General features: G+C 42.6%; 1 protein-coding gene across 5 annotated transcripts in view; it reads left to right on the forward strand.

Moving 5' to 3' along the window:
* Positions 1 to 22833, forward strand: part of DYM (dymeclin) — a 323209-nt gene that overhangs the window by 113550 nt on the left and 186826 nt on the right. For all 5 annotated transcript variants that reach the window (XM_058676968.1, XM_058676967.1, XM_058676971.1 and 2 more), the window contains 2 exons: positions 2053 to 2166; positions 3700 to 3794. In XM_058676968.1, the coding sequence (XP_058532951.1) occupies positions 2053 to 2166; positions 3700 to 3794 (209 nt within the window). The remainder of the gene's footprint in view (positions 1 to 2052; positions 2167 to 3699; positions 3795 to 22833) is intronic.

Genomic DNA, 22833 nt, shown 5'->3' on the forward strand with positions numbered 1-22833 from the left:
GCCCTACGTTCCTTGCTCCACACAGGCCCTTTCTCTGGGTCTTTTGTTTCAGGGTAGATTGGTTCTCAGATTTTCTCCTCATGGATAGCAGTAGGAGGCTGTGCATGCTTTCTTCATAGGCTACGAATGGTCCTTTTTAAATTTTTTTCCATTTTCATGAGGGCTTGAAAATGGAACATCACTCTCTTTTAGTGTTCCACTAAAACCTTTTTCTTGCTGTCTATGTAAGGTAGCTATAATTTTAACTAGGATTTAAGGAATCTTGACCACTGTAAAAAGAGAATAAAATATATAGATTTTCTTTAAAAATGATTTAGATATATTAAAGAGGTATATAACGTGCTGACTTTATTTGCATTGTGAATACTGGACATCTTGTTAGCATTTTTGAAATGCCTCTGTGTTGTCCTCCATCGGCTTCTTTCACTCAGCATGGTGTTGGTGAGATTCAGCTGTGTTAGCGCATCTGCTGTTCCGTTGTGTGACTCTGTCACTGTGTATTTATCCATACTTTTGTTGGCGAACTCATTTCTAATCTTTTGCTATCTTTAATAATGTTTCTGTGTACATTTTAGAAAGTGTTTTGGTGGACATTTGCACTCATTTCTCTCGGGTCCTTAGCTAGAAGTAAGTGTGTGTGTATATCTTGCAAATCAACAGCCTCACTCCCAGGCTGGCACTGTTCCTCAGTACTCACCACTGATTTGTTCAAGACCTGGAGAAGCTTTCAAACATGCCAAGTGGAGCAAGCAGAGGACTGGCTACATGTGGAGAGTCAGAAAAGGAATGAAAATGGGGAGAATGCACAGTGGGGACTCATTTAGATTTGTAAAATTTTATTTGCTTCAAGAGCAGTCAAAATAAAGCAAAACAAAAAGTAACCACAGGAGGAAATTTTGAAACGAATCACATAATAATGTTAGCATTTGGGGAAATTAATGGGTAGATAAACTTTTTTCTTAAGAGAAAGAAAGGGAGACAAATATCTGTCTGCTGGTTAACTACCTGATGACCACAAAGGCCAGGCCTGGGCCAGGCCAAAGCCAGAGCCAAGATCTAGGAACCAGGCATTTCATTTGGGTATCCCACGCGGGGCTCAAGCACTTGGGCCATCTTCTGCTGCTTTCCTAGGCACATAGCAGGGAGCTGAATCTTAAGTGGAGCAGCTGGGATATTTCAAATTCAGCTATTTAAATACTTGTTTTTCTCCTGGATCCAGTTTCATAGCTCATACCATATTTTCATCCATTTCTTTCCATATATAATAATAATAAAGGATGAAATTAAAATGTACCGAATTTTTTCTACATGGAATCAGTAGCTATGAACCTAATTGGCTATAAAATATTGTTATCTCATTTTGAAAAGTCTTGTTTATTTGTGAAGCAGAGAGAGACAGGCAGGTAGAGGTGTCTCCTCTCCTCTGGTTCACCCCCTGTATGGTCAGAGAGGCAGGGCTGGGAGAACTGAATCCAGGAGCCAGCAGCGCTTTCAGCCTTAGCAGGAAGCTGGTCATGGCCTGGAGCTGGGTACGCTCCCAGTTTGATTATGCCAAAAGGAAGCTGTGAAGTCCTCCTTTAAGTGAAATGGCGAAAGTTTTAGACTTAATAGGCAAAGTGAATACAAGTAGTATAACTTGTTAGAGTGCTAGTGTCCACTCTGTTCTTGGACCACACTGCAAGGGAGTAGGGGGAGGGACTGTCCATGGCTCTTCAGAGACACCTGGAGCTTCTGATTTGGAGTTTCAGGGCTGCTGAGCTCTGGTTTCTGGCACTCTCATCCTGTGTACCACATCTCTCCCAGATAATCCACTTTTGTGTGCTAATTGTATTCCTCTTTTCCAGACTTTTTTTTTTCCTGTTTAAGAGGGAAGGAGGAAAGGAAAGTGAACTCATGAACACAGATGGCTTACTGGAACTTAGATTCTCACAATTCACTTTTACCGCTTAACTCACAGAGAAAGCGTTGGCATATTGAAGACTGTGGCCCTGGAATGATTCCTTTTTTTCTTAAAGCAGTCATTTTCATTTGAACTTTTTTTCCACTTTACAGATATTAAAAAATATTACTTGGTATTCAGAACGGGCTTTAACTGAGATTTCACTGGGGAGTCTCCTGATATTGGTGGTAATAAGAACCATTCAGTACAACATGACGAGGACAAGGGTAAGTATTACACAGCTGGTTTTCTATCTTTGTACATGCAGCACAATTAAGACTACACTTGAAAGTGATCCTTGTTTTCAGAGTGCTAAAATTCTCTGAAATACTGTAGAAAATACAGATCAGCAAAATATGGTCATTGTATTATGTGAGCCTAAAATAATTTTTAACTTGTAATATTTAATGATTGGATGATCAGTTACTTTGCATGGAATAGAAACCAAGCCATGCAGTACGTTTAGAGAGAAACTATTCTCTATTTTTGCTAAATTTGTAACAGTGACTTTTTTTTAAGCAAGAGTTACAGAGAAACGAAGGGTAGGGGAGAGAGAGAGAGACAGACAGACAGACATCGACATCTTTGGTACTCTGGTTCATTCTTCTCTATGGCCACAATAGCTGGGGCTGGGCCAGGTAGAAGCCAGGGGGCAGGAAATTCATCCCTGTCTCCCTTGGGCCATCTTCTACTGCTGGATTGAAAGGAGCAACTGAGACGTGAGTCAGCACCTGTATGGGATGTTGGCATCTCAGGTGGTGACTTTACACACTTTGCCACAGCACTGCACCATACACTTTTTAAGATTTATTTTTATTTGAAAAACAGAATCACAGAGAGAAAAGGAGGAACAGAAAGAATCTTCCACCCTCTGTTTTACTCTCCAAATGGCTGTAATGGCTAGAACTGGGCCATTGCTGTCCAAAGCCAGGATCCAGGATCCTCCTCTGGGTCTCCCGTGTGGTACAGGGGTCCAAGGACTTGGCCTCTCCTCCGCTGCCTTAGGCACTGGCCCCTTCTAGCAAAGGTCAGGCAACAAAGCGTAGTAACATATGAGCACAGCAAAGTATGAATTCAAGTGGGGGAGAGAAGTATAAGACAGATATAAAGACTAAAAATAATTCCTGCTGGATTCTAAGTGTAGTTCCTGGAAGCCAATTTTCATTCTGGTCAGTAGAACCACATTGCAGAGAGAAGCAGTGTATGGAATTCATAGCTCCATGGGAATAATCACTTCCCTGTGTGGTACATATCTGTATTTTTATCTGGAATTCTATGAGCCAAGATGTGTTTTAGATAAAATGGAGAATTTTTTCAATATTTGAAAGTTAGTTATAGTATATCAGGATATTTCCAATAGGTCATGGAAAAAAAATGGAATTAAAAGATGTTTGTCTTGTTGCAAAAAACTGCAATCTGTGCCTAGTTTTTCAATAGTGTGAGTTTTTCCACAAGCTTTCAGAAGACCCCTTGCCTGTGTGTTGCCATTAGTGGCTTAAGCAGCCCATAATAACTAAACATGACTGTTTTCTGTAGCAGAGTAGTCCAGTATTTACTACCACGAATAGCATTAGAATTATTTGTGTCAGGTGTTGCTGCTCTGAATTGTTAGCCCTTACACGTTTGAGAATTAGAGAAAAGAAAAAAATCGTGGACTTGGTTTTTTAGAATCAGTCACAATTGAGTTCCTGTTTGCTTCGAGTTAGCCATGCAAACAGTCAAGACTTGCTGTCGGTTTCACACGTGCTGTTTTCTGACAGGACAAGTACCTGCACACCAACTGTCTGGCAGCGCTGGCAAACATGTCGGCGCAGTTCCGTGCTCTCCACCAGTACGCTGCCCAGAGGATCATCAGGTAAGCCTGGGCTCCCGCGGAAGTGTGGTTTCCACCCTCAGCCAGATCTGAGATGGGGGTGCCATGGGCGGCCCCTTGTTAGATGTTGTCTCCAAGAAACACTGCATTTTCTTGCTTATTTTTTAATACCTTCTCATTCGATTGAAAATGCTTTGTTCTGTTTTTTTAACCTTTTTGATCATAGTTAGTTTATTTACTTTCAATATTTTGATAACATTCAGTAAGTATAGTGTGTTCACTTTTCATAGAGAGGAACAACTACATTTCTTAGTAACAGAAAATATCTCAGTGTATTGCCTGAGTATCTCGTAGTGTTACACCCCTGCATTTTTAAGGAGCAGTTTACCCTTGCATTGGTTTGCTTCTGCTGCTAGAACAAATTGCTGCAAAGTAGAGGCTTAAGGCACCACGGACCCCCTACTTAGCACTGGATCCAAGTCAGTTTCTGTGAGCTTGTGTGCCTTCCCAGAGACTGGAGAAGCGTGATGGATCCCCTGCTCTCGTCTTCTTGCTGGCGGAGGCGGCCTCACTGCTCAGTTCCTGGCCCTTTCCTCTGCTGTCAGAGCCAGCCGCAGCAGCTTGTTGATTGCTCATCAGTCTGGCCTCCTCTTGAGGTTCCCTGTCCCACACCGGGGGGAGCCTTGGGATTGCCTTGGTGCTTAAATCGCTGTTTATTGATCTCCAGAATTTAGTGGGAACATTTTTTTAAAATACCGTTTAGTATTTTATTAGAAAGGCAGAGTTACAGAGGGGAAGAGGCAGAGAGATCTTTTTTTTTTTTTTATTGTATTGTTGTTGATAATCTTTACATAGTTAATTGCGGTTTAAAAAAAAAAAGGTTCAGGGGGTATAGGGAAGTAGGTAATACTATTATGTCCATATTGTTTCCATCATGTATCTGAGGTAAAGGGGAATATTGAGGGAGAAGCCCCACCTGGTTTCCCGCCCACCCCAAGTCCCAGATGTGGGGCATGCTCTGAGATATTTGCTCAAGTGGTTTTAATAGTTCTCCAGTTATGAATCGCTGCCAGTTTCGCTCGATGAGGTCGTCCACTGATTGATATGGTCCATCATAAAGTCCCCGTCCACTAGTTCACACTCCCCTTCCCTATCTGTCTTTATACATATAAGCCTCCAACTTTACTTACTGCCCATTTGTATGCCAGAAACCATTCAAATCTTAATCTGTAATCCAGATCCTTCTCCTTGTTCTTTACCATCCCAGCAAAAGGTACCACATGGTGAGTAGGAGCACACTCTGGAGCCCAGCTGCCAAGGAATGGGATCCTTGCTTCCAAACTTACTGGCTGTGTGGTCTCAGGGAAGCCACTCAGCTTCTCTCTGCAGCATTTTCCCTCTGTAAGGTGAGGAATAGCAGTCAGGCTCCCCAAGGATTGTGGAGAGGAATGAGTTGTACCTGTTAAAGGCCTGGCACACATGTGTGCTGTGTGTTAGGTGGCTGAGCAGCAACTTCCCTGGGCGTCAGCTCCTGGCTATCCCACACTTAGTGCAGCCTTTCTGTGCTCAAAGTAAATGTTCTTTTTAAAGTGGCTCTTCCATTTCAATTCCATATGCTAGGTTATGACCCCTACCCTAGCCCCATAAATCTGTGAGGCATTCTAAACATCTCTGCCTTTGCTGCGAATCCTCTATCTTGTTGGATGGTGACTTCTGCCTGTCTGCCGCCATGCTATCCCCTTTCCTATCCCTGTTGCTGTTGCCTTGGTGCCACACCCATCATCTTCACCCTGACTGTATCTTTGCCCTTCCCTTTCCTCCCTCCACTCTGCCTCCTCCACTGGAAAAGCAAATCTGTTTGGCTTCCTTTGCTCAAAATCAGGGCCAGACTGCCTGTTACCAGCAGGGTAGATTCTGACCTGCTTAGGAAGCTGTGGCTATCTGACAGTATTTGGAGTTGTTTGTTTTGGTTGCCACTGGTGAGGAGGTTGCTGCTGACCTCTAGTGGGAAGAGTCCAGAGGTATGGAGATGCTGAAGCCCCTGCAGGGCCCTGCATTGCTCCCACTGGGGCTGGGTCCCTGCCCTGGGCTCCGTGCTTGGATCCTGCCCCTTGCTTGTAACCTCTGATTTCTCTGTGACCAGTCACTCACTGCTCCAGCTTTGCTGATTCTTTCCCCTTTCCCACTCTCACAGCCACAGTCGTGTATCATCTGGACCAGTGGCATCTAGAACCAGAGCCTGGGGTAGCCTGCTGTCCCTGTAGGCCTTTCTTTTGCAGCCACCTGCCCATGCCTCCCTTTGTGTTGAACCTGCATGGGCTTCCTCAGCTTCTCCAGGTCTCCTGTGTTCCCCCAAATACTCTTTGGTTCCTGGACCTTTTTGCTTTGGATCCAGCTACTGCTAGCCAGCGTGATTAGTATGCTTTATATCTCTTTCTAGCAGCTCAGAGATCACAGGCAGTTTCTGAGGCCTGAAAGGGCAGAGCTGTGGGATGGAAATTCTGGCTGAGGCTCCCTGGCTTCCCTTGAGAGTGGGTGTGAGAGTGACACAACTGCAGTCTGGATCTGTTGGGTGTAGGTGCTTAACACATGCTGCTCTGGCCTGAAGTTGAAACCGCCTCTGATTGCCTTTTACCAATATCTGCTGCTGTGTGTGGCCAGAGAAGTAAGTTGGCAATGTTGCTGGTACCTGTTGGATGCGTTAGGTAATGCAAGGAGTCACTGAAAGGCTGCAGGTTTTACAAATTTTGTGAAAATAAATTGATGTTCAAACTTAGATTGGGTTTCAAGTAAAACCTTTTCAAGAGTACTGCATGTAAGTCTAGATAAATCCGATCATTAATTTAAAAATTTAGGGATTTTTAAAAAGATTGTTTATTTTTATTAGAAAGGCAGATTTACGGAGAGACGGAGATACAGAAAGAAAGATCTCCCATCCGTTGGTTCATTCCCCAAATGGCTGAGCCAGTCTGAAGCCAGGAGCCAGGAGCTTCTTCTGGATCTCCCATGTAGTGCAGGGTCCCAAGGCCTTCGGCCATCTTCAGCTGCTTTCCCAGGCCACAAGCAGGAAGCTGGTTGAGAAGTGGACTAGCCTTAACATGAACTAGTGCCTATATAGGATCCTGGTGTGTGCACTGAGCCATCGCACTGGGCCCAAGAATAATGATTCTGTGATTTATTCTTTAACCTTTTCTCACAGCTCTCAGCGCCTTGGCAGCGAGCTCATGTGCTGACGAGCTTCCTGCTGTGCCACCTCTCTCTGATCTCAGGCTGGCGTTTTGGTGAAGTGTCTTTTCCTGTCCTGCACATGAATGCTACACATCTTAGTCACCATCATTTTTAGAAAGACTACAAAAACATACTGCTTATTTAATTTGTGACAGTTAGCTCCTATGTTCTGAATATATGTGCATGCAAACCTTTCAGAGCTCTCATTCCCATGGAATCAAAGAACGATAGACAATTTGTTTTTAGTAGACTCTAGTGTTAGCTTACAATATCATGTTTCTTCACCTCTATCCCCATTTAAGTTAAAATTTTACAGGTTGATTTTTTTATTCCTGATCCAAACAGTGAACTAAGAACCTAAAAAAGAAATGTAATTAAGAATTTTTTTTTCATTTTTATTTGACAGGCAGAAAAAAAGAGACACAGAAATCATCTAGCTAACTCTCTAAATGCTCACAATGTCCAGGGCTGGGGCAGGTCCAAGTCAGATGCTGGGGACTGAGTCTGCATCTCCCATGTGGATGTCAGGGACCCAGATATTTGAGCAGACATCTGCTGCCTCCCAGGGTGTGTATCAGAAGGAAACTGGAATCTAGAATCCAAGTACTCTGGGATGGGATATGGGTGCTCCACGAGGCATCTTACTGTGGCACCAAGTGCCCATTGCCAAAGGGAAAAATTAATAAATGTATTGGCTTATTGGTTGTTAAGATAAATTTGTATTAGTTGTCCTCCTTTTGATAACCTTGAAGGCCAGAACAAGTCTGGTTTCTTAGGTGGTTGAGGGTGTTGGCTCTACAGCTGGTAGAAGACTGGCCTGAGTGTCCAGGCCAGGAGTCCATGCTGTTGTATACACTGTCACAACCAGGCTGGCAGAATGTCCCTTCTATTGAAGGAGCTCTCACCTGCCTGGGACGGTGGGTGCAGACTCCTGCGGGTTGTCTCAGAGAATGTGCTGTGACCACGGGCTGTCCAACCCTTGCTTGTCCCACTGCTCCTTCAGTCATCTTTTCCTATGGCTAATCCCGGAAGCCACGGGGCAACTGCGGCAAGAGCCTTTTAGAAACCTCGTTAACATTGCTTGAGCCTGCTACAGGTGTGTTCAGGCATGACAGTACCAGGTAGGAGGCAAACTTGGGAAAGAGGACAAGGTATGTATCTCTTACATCTCATCCTTAATGTTAAAAATATTTTTAATTCAATGAATTGAGCCACTCTTGCGTGCCTGCCATTTCTGTGAAGTCGTCTTTAAATGGACATCTCTGGATGTTTTCATTTGAGACTCCTGCCACTCATTGTATCTGGAATTGTTAGTTATGGTTGGTTTCACTATTAATAGCTCTGAATTCAGCTTCCCACTCCCATTATGACCTGATATTCCTGAGGTCAGGACTAAGAGTTCAGTTCTGTTTATAAAATCTTAGTTAACTTTTGTTTTCTTTCAATTCAGATATGATACCTACTTCATGTGAGTGTTAATGAAAGTTAATAATGGCTTATAAAATCTTTTGCATCTTTGCTTTTCTCTATGATAGTATTGCAACATTTTTGAAATATTGTAAATCCAAAAATCTGGACAACAGCCCTATCAAAGAATTTCTTGATCTCTGTTAAAATTCCCGGATTCTGAATCTTTGCCCAAGAGACCTTCTGACTGCCTGCATTTCTCTAAAGGGAGAAAATTGATGATCTGATTGAATGTCTAATACTTTTAACAATCATGTGTTTTACTTTATATTGGTAGGGGATCTGATCAATGGCTTTTCAGTGTATTTTTCTAAGTGATTTCCCTTTTTAAAAGAATTAACTTGTTCCTGCCCAAGGCTTATCTTTTAAAGAGGTTTCAGTTTCTCCATTGCTTTGGTCTTTGTTGATTCTTGATTAATCCAGGCATAGCATTCCATAGAGGAAGGAGGAATATTTGCCTTAAAATCCTGGCTTCCTGCACTTCCGGTAGCCATTGGTCCTTTGAAGGCAGCTAAGTTTTTCAGGGAAGTCTGAGTGTTTGCTTTTTAGTTCAGTCCTATCTTAACAAGTCACACGGAGAACATTCAGACAACTCCCACTGGAAAATTTCTAAGTTTCCGAATGAAGGTTTCTAGCTATTCAAAGGATTACTACCGTTACACAACAGGGTATCTTGGCAGACTTGATGGGACATATGAAAACTTCATAATTGATTTAATTTCGGTTTAGACTGCTGGCACATTCAAAATGTCAGCTTTTTAAGAAGCATATCATACATTTATTGGAATTTTGATTTCTTACAAGACCTTTGTGGACAAAATTGCCATGTGGGAAATTAAACATTAAAATAACTTGCATAGAGCTTTCTGGAATGTCACTGTCACATTGTAGACATAGCTTAGCCATGAATCATTAAACCTCCATTTGTGTCAACTACTGTTTCTAGATTTTTTTACCCTGTCTTTATGCTGACAGGTTAACCCACTACACGTTTATGGATGTTTGCCTAGGAAACTCCTGGGTCAAAGACAAGTTATTACTGTTGTTTTATTTTATATACATTTATAAATTATTATGGCAGTAGCAGGAGCCAGTGTATCAACATTTTCTTGTGTGGTGCCCCATGTCCATAGAGTGACACAACAAGGGCCCAGATGACACTGGCAGATGAGGTGGGTTGTATTTCAGGAATCCTGAGCTCAGGAAACCTTTTGTAATAGATTTAAAGCCAACCTGCTTACCCATTGCTTTAAATGGAGCATCAAACTGCCCTGCATGGAGGGACAGGCATTGTTCCTGTTGCTCTGACTGCTCACTCTGCAGCCCCCCCACCATGAAAAGACGGTGCAGAGTGCAAAGCTGTTCACATTTCTGTTTTGAAGACATGTAGAAACAGGAGAAAGCTGTGGAGAGTTGTCTCCCACAATCCTTACCTGTTGGCGAATTTCTGCTGCCTGCTGGAAAAGCTTGTTGCTGTTTTCTTTTGGGCAGCTAGTTGAGACCATCCTCAGCTGCATCTCTGACCTGCTCATGCATTGGATTTTTGTGTCTTAGAGGAAGTAGTGAAGTACTGAATGCATCATTAGTCTCCGCCATGCACCTGGGCTGGGATCATCTCCAGCTCAGGTCCCTGTGTCACCAGCTCAACCCTTACACCCTTATTTCTGAGTGGCTTTCGCAGACCCAAAATATCTTTGGTAAAATTACTAGGTAAAATATCTTTGGTAAAATTTTATTATATCATAAAATTACAGGTTTGCATGAAGCTGTAGAAATCAGCCGAGAAACATTCACATGGGGACATATTGAAATGAAGAGTTATTATGTGATGTGTTCATGTGACACTAGTGCAGAAGCAGATGTAGATGGCAGGACATGATAGCTCCTAGCCGTGTATTCCTCCCAGAACAGGAGAGAAAGGAGTGTGTGCTCCCTTCATAATGGTGATACCTGATATATTGTAAAATGGTAGGGTCAGATAAGCAAAGTAACCTGAAGCATTTTTCTCCCTGATATATTCCACGTTCCGTGGCTATGTAGGAAGCATCTTTTTCTAAAGAAGCGCACATTGTGTTAAAAAGACAAATGAAATTAAGCCAAAAGGTAGAGAGACTTAAAATGACTGATGCGTCCAGGTGAATACTGAATCACATGTCCCAGAAACCCGATAAGCAAGGGAAGAGGAAATGCTTTATAGACAAGAGAAGAGGGTAGTTGGGAAGAGTAGCTCTAAAACGGTTTCTGTTCCCATCAGAAACATAGTGAGTTTTTCTCATTTGCCAATGTATTTAATGCATCTTAAAACACGGGCAGGTCCTCCCAGGGCTGCTGAGAAAAGTAAATGAGTTGGAGTCAAGTACTTACAAGAGTGTGTGTTAAGTAATTATCACCCAGTGTTTCTCAAAGAAGGAAAAACAAAAGCTTCCTTGTTAAAGGATACACAGCTCCATGTCTTATCCGTGATCACCCCATGGGTATTTGTACAACTAATGAAGTTCTGATCCCGTAACTGGAATAATGTAAATGATTAAAATCTGTTGGCTTTAGATGAAGAGGAGGCAGGCAGTATGCCATATAGACTTTTATCTCACATAGCTGCTTGCATACACTGCATACTGGCTCTCTGCAATATGTTATTTATGTTATCTAATATATGGGTTTGATATTTCCATTTCACGATGAACACACTAAATCTCCAAGGTAGCTTGTAAACAAAGTGGCAATGCTGGAATAAACCTGTATTTGTGTTCCGTCCCACAATATTTTTTTTTTCTTAAATGTTTCTACAGTTTTCCATGATACAGTTTTGTAGGTATAAATATAGAGACTCCCCCCCTTTTGCTCCCCTTTCTCTCTCCCCATTTTCCCCCTGTGTTGTACAGTTAGTATAGTCCTTTTCTAAAAGTTACAAGTTTGACTTTCTGCTATTTAGGTGCATCATGGAATTGTAGGTGTATAAGCAAAAGTAGAAAATCTAGTATTCGGTTGTCAAAGTATACTTGGTCCTACCTATTATTCGGGAGTAGAGATGCCTACTGCAGCATATTTTCACTTTCCAGTATGCTGGTCTCCATTTTATAGTTCATCTATTAGAATATATGTATATACTTATTTACTTCTGTATCTATTTATTTTGCATTTTGCATGAATGTTGCCTTGTATCAGAGAGAACATATGGCATTTGTCCTTTTGGGACTGGTTTACTTCACTGAGCACAATGGTCTCTAGTTGGGACCATTTTGCTGCAGATGATAGCGTGGCATTTGTCTCTTTTTAATGGCTGTGTAGTATTCCATGGACTTTCACAATTTCTTTACATATTCCTGTTTTGATGGACATCTAAGGTAGCTTGTCTAAAACAAAGTGGCATTGCTGGACTAAACCTAAATTTGTGCTTCATCCCACGTTATTGTTCTATCTTCCATTGCTAAGTGCTTTATATACGTGAGATTCTAAACTAAAAGCATAGCAAATAATTTGTGTGCAAGGCAGTTTAACACTCTGCCATGGATTGTTGTTTAGCTTTCTAAGCATGTGATCCTGAGACTTGACTATCTTTTAATGGTGGAAGACTGAGAGGATCAATTATTGGATCCCACATAGCTTGTGCTAATGTGGCTCCCCGAGTGACTGTTTCCTTGGGTCTCCCAAGGAGGTTCCCATAGCAGATGCCCTTCTGAGCATGAAGGAAAAGGCTAATTGGTAATGACTGTCATACCTGCTTGGGAACCCAGATGGAAAGGATCTGAGCGGCCTTCTAGGTTTGATTCCACTAGTTAAGAAAGAACTATTGCAGGAACCCACTGACACCCCTGTTATTGGTATTATCTAAAATAGGCCTGTTTTCTTACCTTCATTTTTCAGACATGGAGCACTTCAGTATGAGAGCACTATTACATTTTTACTTATCAACTCCTTGGCCCAGAAATTCAGAAATATACACAACTCTGCCATTGACTGCTGTTGGGAACCTAATAATGGCATCATACTAGATAAGCTGATTAGAGAGCTTCATTACAGATTTCCCATTGAGACTGACTCTGCAGTAAATCACCGAGACTGTAAATGCATTCTCTGGGAAACTACAGTGACTGGTTCTGATATGGTTTTCTTCACAGAGTGCTCATAGCACAGTTGTCATTTCTTTCTCACAGGAGTCTTTCAAGACCATTTGGTCATGTGTCAGGTATTTTCTGTCTGCCTGCCGTATGTCAGACACTTCCGGGCATCAGAGAGCCGTGGGTAGACTACTGGGCTGCCTGTTGATAGTGGTGAGCGCAGCAGCGGCAGCTTCAGCCCTGCATGCCACATTCCCACCAGGTGGGGACCTGGTTGGAGAGGTGTATAGCTCACCTGAGCAGCGCTAAAGCCTCCCCAGCAGGCCGCCTTGCTTGCTGTGTGCCTTGAAAGATGAGTAGCTTCCCTCTTAGACATGGCAGTAAGGGAAGCAGCTCTTTCCTCCACCCGGCTGGCTCCTGGGCCTTCCCCAAACCTCTTTTGGAAACACGAGGTATGATTTCACTTTTGTAAATATAGTTTCCTTTTAGCTGCCACAGAAAAATTCACAGAGCTTGCTCCCTCTACCTCGGCTCCTACACAAAGATGATAAAAATAAGTGCAATATGCAGTAAATAGAAGACTCTGCAGATACTGTCTGCCAGGCTACCCTTGAATGCGCCTTTCACATACTAGATGATTGAAATGCTGGAGTTATTGGAGAGTTTGACTAGAGATGCCCATGAGATGAGTGGTTTTCCTCTGGGATGGGGTGTTAGTGGACACTGTGACTTCCTGCAGCAGAAATTCCTTAAGCAAACCTGTGGGGGTGCATACTGTGCAGGTGGGGCAACAGTTGATCACAGCCTGTGTAGAAAGGTAACATAGAATCTGTGAATTGTGTATTACTGAGTTACCTAGCGTCAAGGACTAATAAAGTGCCTTCCAGATGACTGATCGGGTTTTTCCCCCTTTTGAATTTGCAAAACTCAGAATATAGTTAAGAAAAGTTGTTTTATGAAGCTTGATTCCCAGTACCCAGCTTCAACAAATGTCAGTTTGTCACCCACTTGAGTTCATTTTCCTCCCGATTCTGAATTATTTTAAAGTAGCTTTTGACACCATGTCTTGTTGCAAAGTTGCTTTTGGTAAAGGGATGGGCACCTGGCTACACCCAGCTTCCTTAGCTGATCCGAGCTGCACACGCACGTAGTCGTTAGCCATGGCCATGGCATCCAGTCCTCGAATTCTGCTCAGTGCAGGGCTTGCACTACTGGATGGAGACTGGCTAAGCTGTGACGACAGCCCTCAGTGAGTACAAAATTTCCATTTTTTAGATGAGGAGACAGAGGCTGTGACACACATAGTGTAGTGTTTTAGCTCACGTAGTGATGGAGCTGATGATCAAACTCAGACTGGGGGCTGCCATTGTGGTGCAGTGGGTTCAGCTCCACTTGTGATGCCCACACCACACATTAGACTACCTGTTTGAGTCCCAGCTGCCTTGCTGATAATCTGGCTTCCTGCTCATGTGTTTGGGAAAATGATAGAAGATGGTCCAGGTGCTTGTACCCTTGACCACCTGTATGGGAAACCAGGCTGGAGTGTCTGGCTCCTGGCCTTGGCCTGGCCCAGGCCTGGCTATTGGGCCATTTAGGGGATGAACCAGCAGATGGAGGGTCTCTCGTTCTCTCCTTCCCTCCCTCCCTGCTTCCCTCTGTCTATCGCTCTGTCTTTCAAATTAGTAACTCTTAAGGGAAAAAAATCCAGTCCTCCCCTAGAAGTCTTCTTTCTGGCACACCTGCTTTTCACAAATATGGAAAAAAATGATCAGGTATCGCCCACCTTGCCCTCGGATTCTCATTTGTGAGTGAGTGGAATGTTCACTGGGTACCACACTATCCTGAGAGTCACTGGATTTCTCATAACTACACACTTGCAAATAAAAGAGTCATTTTTGTTTAAAAGTGTCCTTGATGAAAGTAGAATTGATCCCTTGGAGGAAATCTTGACCCCTGAGCACATATCTTTTTAATTTTTGGAACATTAAAAATTGGAGTTCACATAAAAAGGAGTTCACATAAAGTGCTTTGTGTATTGAACTACAGAGAAAAGTATGTTTGTGATTGAGCTGCGAGGGGAACCAGCCACTTTTTGATTGGAATACCATTTTCGCATGAAAGAATGAGTGACAGTCGTTGGTTATTTAGGCTTGGCAGGCATTTCCCTGAAAACGAGTAAAGAGCCTGTCACTGCTGAGAGAACAGCTGCCAGCACTGGTTGCCAATAATAAAATTGGAACTTGTAAGCAAAAATTAGAATTTTGAAAAACCAGTACCTGGCACCATCAATTTGACAGTTTCCCAATAATTTAAAGACTTTTGTGATTAGATCAAGAGTAATGTTAATAGATGTGTACTTTTAAAAAAAAACTGTGCGTGACGAAATATGTCAACACTTTGAAGATCAGTGTAACTCAGCAAACCAATTTTTAAAAAATGACGATAAGGCTATTTTCCCTTAGCTTTATTACTTGTGTTTACCTGGAATATGTTCACTATTATATTTAAATTGAGTAGTACATGCTTTAGGTTTTTCTCAGTTTAGAAATCTGTTAATATAACTACAAAAAAAAAAAAAAGGTTCCTTGAGGCATCAGTGTTTTAGGACTCTGCATGGACCTGAAAGTTTAAGAACCACTACTGCAGTGGCTTTTCAGAGCACGATGTAGGCTAAGGGGTGAGTGTGTCTGTATCATAAAGCCCATTGTGTGGACTTCTACATATCTACTATTACTGAATTAATTATGTTCTTGCTTCCTTCCATCAGTGTAATCAATAGTTAGCTATCTGTATATTATTCATGATTTCATTTAATACATATTTCTTGAGAATGTAGTTGTCAGGGGCTGGAAGAGAAGGGAATACACAGAATGTAGGAATCATGTTCGTCTTTGTAAGCACTCATGGTATGTCTCTTAGTCATAAGATGGCAGTGTGTTCTGCAAGATTGTGAAGTTTATTGCTTATGTCCATAGTTGTGGCTAAAAATAAATTTCCGCTGATTGCCTCTTGCTGTGTGACAAACCAACCTAATACCTAGTGACTTAAAACAGCAATCGGCAGTGATCTCTCTCAGTGCCATGGGTTGACTGCTTGGCTGAGTACAGCTTACCTGACGTCTCCTCTGTGTCTGCTCTGCAAGCTTCGGGCTCTGGTGTGACTGCATTTCCCTGCTGGAGATTGCTGGGGCATTGCATAGAACACTGCCACATAATCTTGTGCCTTGAAGCTGGGCCTCTGCTAGCAGTGAAGCCAGGGCTCCAGCAGGGACTGTCCTGAGCAGGCAGCAACTGTGAGGCTTCTTATGACCTGGGTCGGCCACACCAGAATCATTTCTGCCACACTGAATGGCTCAAAAGCAGCTCACGGTACCAGGTCAGCTTCAAGAAGAAAGTGTCATGGTTACCAGAATAGAGTGTGGGTCGAGCCAGGTTCAGTCACGACACAAACCAGTGCACATTACGGAATGCCAAGGTGAGGTTACCTGTTCCGGATGTGATCACAGCACCCAACCAGCTCACGTGAGAACCAGGAAGGGAGGGGGCGGAGCCTGCGGGGGGAACAAGGAGCAAACCAATGGACGGCTACTCCCATTGGAGAATGTGAGCTGGGATGGGTACAGACCAGACTAGGCAGGGCTACAACACCTGCGTGCCTCACGTGGACTAGATCAGGAAAAGCCAGGCTGGGCTGATTGTTCGTACTGGTGCAAACAAAAATTAGAGTGGGTGAGGGTTGTTTGGGCTTAGCCACAGCGTCAGCTGGCAGAAGCTGGCACTAGGGGCTAATTCTGTCAAGTTCAATCACAGAACCACCTGGAGAGTGCATAATCCGGGAGTGGGAGTGGCCTAGTAGGGAAATAGTGAGCTCTTCCCTCCTGGGTTACCACCCCCCACTGGAGGGCATGAAAAGTAGGACAGGGGCAGGGGTGGCTAGACAGAAAGGCACCCAACAACATCTGTGTGGGATGGATAGTGGAGCTGGTTAGATGGAACTAGGCTTCAATGCCCAGTGATATGTATGAGAGCTGAATGTGATGTGGGACAGACTGGACTAGTCTGCTGCACATACTGGCAAACCAGGGTAGGGGGCGGGCCTGGTGGGGGTTATTGTGGGTCGCGCCAACAAGGCTGCAGCTCCCACTGGTCTTTGTGAGGGGCCAAGTGTGTGCTTGGTAGAGCCAGGCTGGACGGCAACACCCATTGGTTCCAGTGAAAGGGCTGGAAACAGAACCCACCCAGCAATTGCAACCACCAGATGATTGGGGCGATGGACTGTGGCGGGCCTTGTACTTGCTGGAACATACAAGAATCTGGTCTGAGAACACTTCAGACAAAGTTTCTTTGGGGATCTTCCCAATTGAACTGCCGGACTCAGAACCCTAACCATAAAAAGACAGAGGACCGAACAAGTGAATCAACCAGCTCAGCCATATGTTAGCAGTGAAAAACTGGGCAAACGGAGACTTTAAGATGGACTATGTCAATCAGTGGATTCTTTAACGACCTCATCGTGCTTGGAGTGGTGAGACTGGCAGCAATTCATAACTGTTGAACTATCAAAACCACTTGAGCAAGACCCTCAGAGCATGGCCCACATCAGGGACCTGGGGTGGGAGACTGGGTGGGCCTTCTCCCTTAAAATCTCCCTTTACCTCAGATACATGAAGGAAACAAAGTGGTAATAATAGTCTTACCCACTTTCTTGTAGCCCTTGTACCTTTTTACCCTAATTAACTATGTAAAGATTGTAAAAAATATAATAATAAAAAAAGTGTCATGGAACAGCAAGATGCCAAGGAGTGTGGTTCATATGGCCACCTTTGGATAACAGGTGCTAAAGACTGTCTTAAGACTGTTGAGACCTGTGTCTTAAATTATTATCCAGTATGATAAGGAAAAAGAAATAACTACTTTCATTCTTAAATCCTGGGCTTAAGGCAGATAGCTTAGATTTCTGTTCAGAACAGGAAATTAGGCTGAGGCTGCTCCAATGAATTTCATTGCATTTTTCTTTCCTTTTCTTAATTATATTCACAGAAACATTGTCTTCCCCTGGATTTAGCCTGGGTTCCATTTTTATTGTTGTTGAAGAGGAAATCTTTATTTTCTAGTAGAGCTGTCTTTACTGACAGCTGAGATGGGAAAGTGGCAGGTACACAGAGGACATCTGTGAGTGTCCCTGTGGCTGTGCTTGAGGGCCTCTGAGTGCTTGACACTGACCAGATCTTGGTTACTCTGTGGCTAGCTGGCTATCCACTCCTGGCAGTGGCAGCTGTAGACATTCCATACAGGAAAGGCTGAGGGCAGAAGGTAGTTGGGAGTGGTGTTTCTATAGCCTGCATGCTGTCTGCCATCTAAGTAGGGGCCCGCTGCTTGGAGCTGTGGCTGGAGGAGATTTGATGGGGAGTCAGGGGTGCTTCAGTGATAACTCCCCTTGGTGGTGCTGTTGCACTGTAGTTCCAAAGAAAACATAGTTTTGATACCCTTGTTTCCCCCAGTGGACATTCTGTTGAACTCTAAGGTTTGCCAGGCCATAAACCTGGGCTCCAGGGAACTGAGAAGACATAGTTATGGTCCTCATAGCCTAACCTTGGTATTCGTTCTCTGATAGCTGTTTGATTCATTGAATTCCAGACAGATACCTAGTCGCTTCTATATATGTTGAGAGCAGTAACCAGTTTGCCTAAGGATGATGTGTTCAGAGTTCTCAATTTGTGAAAGTGACTTAAAAGGGTATCACATGGTCCTTAAAATGGATTTTAGAATAGGTGCTCTTAATGAGAACCTTGAATTTGAAACTTCACTGATGTGCCATTTCCCACCCCTCTCCCTCTCTCCTCCCTGCTCCCCACCCCCAGTAGAAACTGTGAGTCAGGCTCTATGGAAACAGACCCCCTGAGACATAACAAGTGGGAGTAGAAATTGACGTGACTCCTAAGCAGAACAATGTGGCAATATCTGCCCACATTCCAGATTCATTACCTTTTGATCCAACAGCCCTATCTGCTTTTGTGCCAGACAACATTGTACAAATTTACTTTGAGAGTATTTTTGGATAATAGCAAAAGGGTAGAAATGACTCAAACATTCATCAATGGAGACCTGATTAAATCAGCATCACACAGATTATTAATAGTGTGTTATTAGAAAAAACAAATAAGGTCTCTGATGGGGTACTCTCCAATATGTATCATGTGAAAGTGAGTCATGAAACGTATGTATAGCATGTGGTTAGTGTATTTTCAGAAAATTAATGTATATTTGCATTTATCTATATACAGAAATTCTGGATGAAAAAAGAAACATAAAAGTAGTTATAGGGTAGGGGAATGGAAGACTTCTGTGTTTTACAATGTAAATGCTGAAGGAATTATTGCTTATATTGATTGATTACAAATACTATTTCTCATGGCATTTAGAGTAAGATTGGCTGTTTTGTTTTGATTGGCTACATCTAATGTGGCTTTTATTTTTTACAACTGCTTTGTGAAAGGTACATTCTTGGATATTTTGTTGAATCTCAGCTAAATGCCATTTTTGCATTAAAGAGCTTTAAACCTACGTCATGTATCTTTAATTCCTACGACATCTGAGGAGCTTAGCGCTGAAAGAAGAAGTGAAAGTACAATTTAGAAATAAGAAGTTTCATGTTAATTCAGTAGCATTTCTGTATGACCAACTCGTGTAAGACAGAAAGTGACAAGCAAGGAGTACAGAGGGATAGGGATGGTAATTCTAACTTAGGGTTGACATGGACTTAATGACTGTAGGTGAGTAAATGGGGCCTTAAAGGATGAATGAGATTTCAGTAGGTAAAGGCAAAGTAGCAAGAAAATCAATAGATAAAGGCAAAGTAGTTAAAGAAAGTCTCAATGGGCAAAGAAGAGCTTTAGAAAATATGTTGTGATTATAAAGCAATTCTCTAGTTCTATCTCATATTGATGAATAGTTCCTTCTAAAGTTTTCTTATCTCCAACTTCTATTCCTTTCCTGACAGCAGAAGTAAATTCAGACACAAGCAGTACGAGTTTTAGGAAACTTGTTGATGGGGCCCTTTTCAAGACTGATTAGCACTTAACTGTTGCATTTTGATTTTGACTAAAATTTTTTTGGTAATTTTTTCAGCTACAGATCTGCAGGTAAAGTTTGCAACATCTTTTTTTTTTGTTGTTTTTTGTTGTTGTTAGAAAGGTAGATTTACAGAACAAGGGAGGGAGAGAAGAGAGGGAGAGATATACAATTCCATCCACTGGTTCATTTCACAAATGGCTGTTAACAGCTGGAGCTGAGCCGATCTGAAGCCGGGATCTAGGAACTTGTGGGTCTCCCATACAGGTGCGGATTCTGAGGGTTTGAACCATCCTTCACTGCTTTCCCAAGCCACAAGTAGAGGGCTGGTTTGGAACTGGAGCAGCAGGGACATGAACCCATATGGGATGCTGCTGCTACAAAGTGGAGGATTAGTCTGAGCCACCATGCTGGCACCTTGTTTGAAACATCTTAACGGCTGTTTATTTCACTGGAGTTGGAACTAGGCTGTCACTGACTGAGGAGCCCAATGCAGTTGTACCTGCTCCATCCTGCTGTGTTGTGCACACATCAGCCTGATGCTGAGAACTGGAAGAATAAAGTCATCATCCATGTATCCCCTTTACTTTCACTTGGAACGCTTACCTCTGACCCGCAGTATTCTGACTAGTTCTGAGGAAGGAACGGAGAGAGCTCAGGCTCTTCAGCAGGTGCTGTGTATCTTAGAGCTAAATGGAGAGATGGCAAAAGCTTAAGGAGGGAAAGGTCCTCCCAATCCACGATTTACGATTCTGATCCCTTTCCTTAAAAATCAGTGGGTTTCTCTGGGTTTGCTCTGTGTTTTCTTCTCCTGTTGTGGCTGTCTTGTTTTCTGTCCTAGTGGCTACAGGACCTGCCAGGACCCTGGAGACTTACTTCTTCCTCCTCTCTTGTGCCTTTATCTATTACGCATATTGCTCTTTCCCAGCAGGTTTTGTTGCTTTAAATATATGCACAATGATGAAAATAAGGAAACAGTGCTTTAAATGATTGGATGATAAGGCTGATCTTAAGGTTCGTTGAACCTCTCCAAAGACACTGTGGCATTCTAATTTACTGTATTGATCTGAAAGATGGGTTATTGTACATTAGAAAAACAAGTCTTTTAGTATCATTCTTATAGTCAGTATTTTAAAAAATAATGAACCTCCTCGATTATTAAAACTGTGTTTTAAAGCTTTGATGTATTAACGTGTGGTTTTCCTTTTTGTGCCTTTTGCTTATTTCTGCATGTAGGCTATTGAAATTTTTTTTTTACTTAGTTTTGTTCACTTTCTTCTTTGCCTTCTATATATTTTTATCTATTAGAAGATAGAATGTGGATCTTTTGGAGAAATCTGTTTTATTAATTATAAAGCATATGTCTCAAGCTACCAAACTGAGTTTACTGAGTGTTTCGAATTAAATATTTAGTGCTTATTGACTATTTCCTTTGACTTCCATTAAGTAATTGAGAAATAACGCTTCCCCTAGTAAGCCTCTTGTTTGAGGTCAAGCACACCACAGACTGATGTGAACTGAGCCATCACAGTAGCACACAGGGTGTGGTAAGCTGTTCTGGCGACTTATCTAACTTCAGTGTTAGGACACTCATAGATTTCTGTCACTGCAGGAAACATTCGGTTTTGTTCCCAGATGCCTGGTAGCATGTAGTTATGTTCTGAGAACACTGACTTGCAAGAAGAAGCACAGAAAATATAGGCAATTAATCAGGGTCTCTGCACTGAAGTTTTTTTTTGGGGGGGGTTAAGATTAATTTATTTATTTTGAAGGGGCAGATTTACAGAGAGAAGGGGAGAGACAGAGAGATCTTCCACCCACTGGTTCACACCTGAAATAGCCGTAATGGCCAAAACTGAGTTGATGATCCAAAATCAGGAGCTGCTTCCTGGTTTCCCATTCAGGTGTAGGGCCCAAGGAGTTGAGCCATCCTCCACTGCTTTCCCAGGCCATAAACAGGGAGTTGGATTGAAGTGGAGCTTCTGTGACTAGAACTGGTGACTGTATGTGATGCGGCACAGGCAGGTGGAGAATTAAGCTGTTGAGCCGCCCTGGCTCCAGTGCTCATAATCTCTTACCTGTTTTGCTTCTCCCCTAAGATGCTTCTGGCACGTTTGACTAGAATATGCTAAAGCTTCACAATAGGGAACTGTCATTTTAAAATTTTTAGGACAGCTAAATGATTTATTATATACAAAATGCCCCCCCTTTCCATGTATGGATCTTCGGGTTGACAAACACATAGAGCCTTGTGCTCATGACCACAGTCAAGGCAAAAGAAGTTTTTTCTCCTACAGATCCCAACATGTTACTCAGTAGCCAAACCTTTCTACCCACTCCAGCCTTTTTTAGTCTTCATTTCCCTTCATTTCCCCTAGTTTTCATTTCCCAAGGTTGTTGCCGGTGATCTCACACACCATGCAGTCTCTTGAATCCGTGCTCTGTCTCCTCTTCATTGCTGCCCATTCTCTGGATACCACTGTTTTTTCCGTTCACCAGTGAAGAACACTGGGTTATTTTCACTTGGGGGCAATTATGCATGGAGCTTCCCTAAGCATTTATATTATATGGAGAATTTCATGGGAGCCTAAGATTTCATTTCTCTTGAGTAAATACTAGGAGTGGTGTTTCTCAGTCATCTGGTAAGTGTATGTTTAACTTTATAAGAAACTGCCAAAATGCCCCAATGTGACCCTACCTTGTTGCATTCCTACCTGCAATATGTTAGAGTTCTAGTTACTTCATATCCTCACCTGCAATTAATATTTTCTGATGATAAAAGCCCTTGTAATAGAGTGCTATCTTGTGGTTTTAATTTCCCTCCTGACTGATCATGTTAAATAGCTTTTCATGTGTTCCTCTGCCAGCCATTTATCTTCTTTGGTGAAACATCTATTCAGACCGTTGGTCTTTCCCATATCAGTTTATTTAGATTTTTTTTATTTTTGAGTTTTGAGAGCTGTTATATAATTTCAGTTTAAATCCTTTACTGATTTTTTTCAAATGTATCTTTTTAAAAAAATTTTCTTGGTAAAATTTTGTTTTTGGTGACGTTTACATAGTTGATTAGGGTGGGAAGGGCCGGGGATTAGGGGAAAGTGAGTGGGACCATTGTTTCCACCTGCTCTTTTTCTTTCTGTTGTATCTGGGGAAGAAGGGAGACAAGAAGAGAAGCCACACCCAGCCTCCCAATTGCCTCAGTACCCAGGGATGGAGAACAGCCAGCCAGTGTCATCCCAGGATCCCTGATGTGGAGCA

The sequence above is a fragment of the Ochotona princeps genome, chromosome 18, assembly GCF_030435755.1.
Source record: "Ochotona princeps isolate mOchPri1 chromosome 18, mOchPri1.hap1, whole genome shotgun sequence".
In the NCBI taxonomy this organism is placed as follows: Eukaryota; Metazoa; Chordata; class Mammalia; order Lagomorpha; family Ochotonidae; genus Ochotona; species Ochotona princeps.